Genomic DNA, 3,918 nt, shown 5'->3' with positions numbered 1-3,918 from the left:
AAAAAAAAAATATATATAAAAAACAAAAAAATTTAATTTTCTGAAAAGTGAATCCTAAAAACCCAAACCAAACTAGTCTTGGAAATCAAAACCCTATTCAGTAAAAATAAAAAAAAAAAATATATGAAAAACAAAAAATTTTAATTTTCTGAAAAGTGAATCCTAAAAACCCAAACCAAACAAGCTGAATAGGGTTTTGATTTCCAAGACTATGCCTAACAGAAGAATTCACTCTCATCTCATCTAAAAAAAGACAATATTGTAGAATCATGAAATTAAATACTTTTAACTTCTAAAAGGAACAACCATTTTTGGACATCACAAAATGGAAAGGTAGAGAAAAAGTATGAGACGGAGGGAATAGAAGAATTCCATTTTAAACTGCAGATCTGCAAGAAACAGCAAAGCAATATAAGCTGCCACACTAAGCAAAACCTACTCATGCCTTGTCTGACAGGCACTGCATTCTAGCTTCATGGCTATATCAAATTATCAGACTTGAGGACCAACATATTACTTTACCTTCTCTATAAAAACCAAACATAATAAATCCAATTATAATATCCATGTGTATGTGCACAAACAACTAAAACTCGTGTCAATGTTACTTCGAATTCATCAAATACTTAGAAAAACGAATGCAAAATTTAATAAATGTCATTCTTTGATGAACCAAAAGCAACAACACTTGCAAAAGCCAAAACATCACCATAAGCTCTTGACACACGAAAAACTGAATTTAGAAAAATCCTAATTCTAGCTCAAAGCTGTAACCAAAAAAAAAGTTCTAGATTAAACCAAAACAATCAGCAGAATCACCCAAAGCACTATGTATTAACACTCAGTGATAGGAGTTGCTGGTGAGTCCCTTGCATAGCACAATGCAATACCAATGACTTTGTATAGGACAGCAAAACAGATTCTTGTGATTACATGCTGAGATCGAAACGTGTACCCTAACCAAGTTGGATCACTCTTAGAAGTGAACTTGGTTTGGAGAAGCTCGTAACACATACCAAAGAAATTAATCCAAACTATTGGTGGCATGATGCTTATTGGCCTTGTGACATGGTACCATTGCTAGAATTCCATACTTCAAATGAGCTTGCTACTCTACATTGACCTTAGCAAGCACCTATTTTAAGACATGCACTCTAATAATCAAGTACTTTCATATCAAGCAAACTATAAACTCTTCGTTCTTCATTTTTTCATTGCTATTAGACCAACTAAAATGGACATAAAATATAATGAAGTATGCACTTGTGGAAAATCACTACACTAATTGGTCCTTTAGCTAAAGCACTTTTGTGTTTTGTAATTTTTACTCAACTTAAATTCCTTAATTAAGTGCCGAACACCATCAAACCAAGAACAAGAACAGAAGGAACCAACATTTTTTCCTTAAATCGAGGATTCATATATATCAAAAGCATTTCTCAATAAAAACTGTCTCTGCCAGGGTTATTAAACAACCATACAAAAACATAAAAAAGAAAACCCAATTCAGCATAGATTATTATATACATATCCACCTAAAACTCTCAAAGTAAACTTAAAAACATTAGCCAAAACAACTTATTTACCTCACGGGTAAGGCCTCAAGCACTCACTACACTTCAATTATATCCATAATTGACACGATAATCGCTGTAATCATCAGGCGAATCCAAGTCACTTTCGGCAATCTTCTCCTCCTCATGCTTCAACCCTTCATCCAATGCCAATCCACCCATCGCCCCAGCAACCGCTCCAACGGCCAATCCAGTTCCAAGCCCACCAATCTTCCCACTCTTCTGCTTCTGATCATACGGCGGCGCATAATCCACCGGTGCGCTGGGCCCTCCGTAACTCGATTGGCGATCGAAAAAGGGCCGCGGCGGAGGCGGTGGAGAATAATACCCCGAGTAGTAACCCGAATAGGGATCAGGATAAGGGCTGAATCCAGATATTGAAGGTGGAGGCAGAGAAGTGTATCCCCTGAAGTCGCGAGGTTGAGAGGGAGGAGCAGTTGAGTAATAATAGCTGGGCGGAGGGGTAATATGGTAATCTGGGAGAGGGCGTTCGCGGACGGCGAGCTTGATGCGGATCTTGCCCTGGGGGCGGCCGGAGGGGCGGCGGAGCTCGAAGGTGCGGAGGCGGGTGGAATCGTCCGGGTCAACCAGGTCCTTGAGAGCGAGTCGGAGGGTTCCGACAAGGGGTTTGGGGATCTCGGAGGGTTTGGAGTGGAAGATTTCGAGGGTGAGGAGAGAGTCTTGGAGAGGAAGAGAGAGCGGGATGAGGAAGTGCTCGTTCCAGACGGGACGGGTGGAGGAGGAGTCGTCGGACTTGGTGGCGAGACGGTGGTCCGGGTCGACCCAGAAGATGGCGTAGGGTTTGAGGTCGCCTTGACGCCAGTTCACGTTCTTCAGGTGCTTGGCGGAGACGATCGTGATGTCGAGGTCGAGCGGCTTCGATGGCGGACGAGAGGTTGCCATTGGCGGCGCGGATGAGAGAGGAGATCAGAATGTGTGTTGGGAGAGTGGTAAAGTGAAATCGGTGGGTAAGAAAAACATTAGATGGGATATTTGTTCAGTTAAAACAAGTAGGGTTCGTTTGGTTTATATTTTTGAAAAAATTTTGAGAAGTTTTTTTTACAAATAAGTTTTTAAAAGTAATCAAATCAAACGAATTTTCTTAAAAAAAATTTCTCAAAACTTGTAAATCAAACAAGTTTTTCAAACAAATCTCTTTCTTACACACATTAAATCAATCATTTTTTTTCAAAACTCTCTCTCAAAATAATTTTCCAAAACATCTTTTGAAAAAAACTAAACCAAATAACTTTTCGTACTTTTTATCTCTAAAACACATCTCTCAAACACAAACCAAACATACCCGTAAATTTTTTTTTGGGATGAAATTTCATTTTACTCCCAAACTTTGTCTTATAATTAATTATTCCTTTCATTTTAAAATAATAACCTCTTTTAAAAAATATTTTTTTTAAGTAGTAGAATTATTGTATTTTAAAATTATTAACTTTTTAAAATTATTCTTTAATAATACATTTTTTTTAAAATATCAATTATCATAATTATACTTTTTGTATTGTTAATGAATTGAAAAGAAGAGTAAAATAGGAAATTTATATTATTTTAGTTCTTAATTTTTTAAAAGAAAACTAATATTTTGAGATAATGAAAAATGAAATAAGGGACTAATATTTTGAGATAGAGAAAGTATATTTTTTAATTTCAAATAATTTAATTTTATCTGTAAAATTTTTTAAATTGTATTAATTTATTCACATGTTTTGGATAGGGGTGGGCGCGGGTCGGTTGCGGCCACGGAACCTCCAATCCGCCATCTGTCCGCCAGATTGGCGGATTAGAGAAAATCAATCTGCATCCGTCAGCCAATCGGACGGATATGGATTGAGCGGTTTGGAGGTTTGGCGGATGGATGCGAATCGGTTTCGCGGTTTAAAATTTTATAAATTTTCACCATAATTCAACATGTGCACTTCCTCAAAAAAAGAATAAGAAAGTATTACAGTCAATGACTTAAAAAAATATTACAATCACTGCATGCCTCATCCAAAGTAAGAAAGTTTGAAACTTTAAAATATCACAATCACTGCATGCCTCATCCACATACTACAATTACAGCATGTCTCATCCACATAAAGTATTACAATCTATGGTTCTTAAAATATAAAAACAATTCAAACCATCAAAACCATGAACAGAGCAGTAGTAGAGATTGTATGTCTCTGTATTGTTACATCTATATCGGTTTTTAAAAACAAAAACCAACCAGCATATATCATATTTACTATTTATTATTTTTAGAGATGGGTTTAAAAACCAAAAAATATAGATAAATAATACGTTTATTTTTTTTAATTTAAAAAAGATATTCAAGTTGAAAGCTTTT

General features: G+C 36.1%; 1 protein-coding gene across 1 annotated transcript; it reads right to left on the bottom strand.

The window, feature by feature from the left end:
* Positions 1-259: 259 nt before the first annotated feature.
* Positions 260-2,584, bottom strand: LOC114314052 (uncharacterized). The gene has a single exon (XM_028260486.2). It carries the CDS (start codon positions 2,475-2,477, stop codon positions 1,620-1,622), a length of 858 nt encoding a protein of 285 aa, XP_028116287.2. The 5' UTR covers positions 2,478-2,584; the 3' UTR covers positions 260-1,619.
* Between the last annotated feature and the right edge of the window lie 1,334 nt (positions 2,585-3,918).

The sequence above is a fragment of the Camellia sinensis genome, chromosome 1 (genome assembly GCF_055761805.1).
Source record: "Camellia sinensis isolate YWXY chromosome 1, ASM5576180v1, whole genome shotgun sequence".
NCBI classification, from domain to species: Eukaryota; Viridiplantae; Streptophyta; class Magnoliopsida; order Ericales; family Theaceae; genus Camellia; species Camellia sinensis.
The sequence above is the reverse complement of the archived record's forward strand: the minus strand, read 5'-3'. Positions and strand labels throughout refer to the sequence as shown.

Coding starts and splice junctions, on each gene's coding strand:
- LOC114314052 (XM_028260486.2), bottom strand. CDS start 2,477: ATGGCAACCTCTCGTCCGCCATCGAAGCCGCTCGACCTCGACATCACG.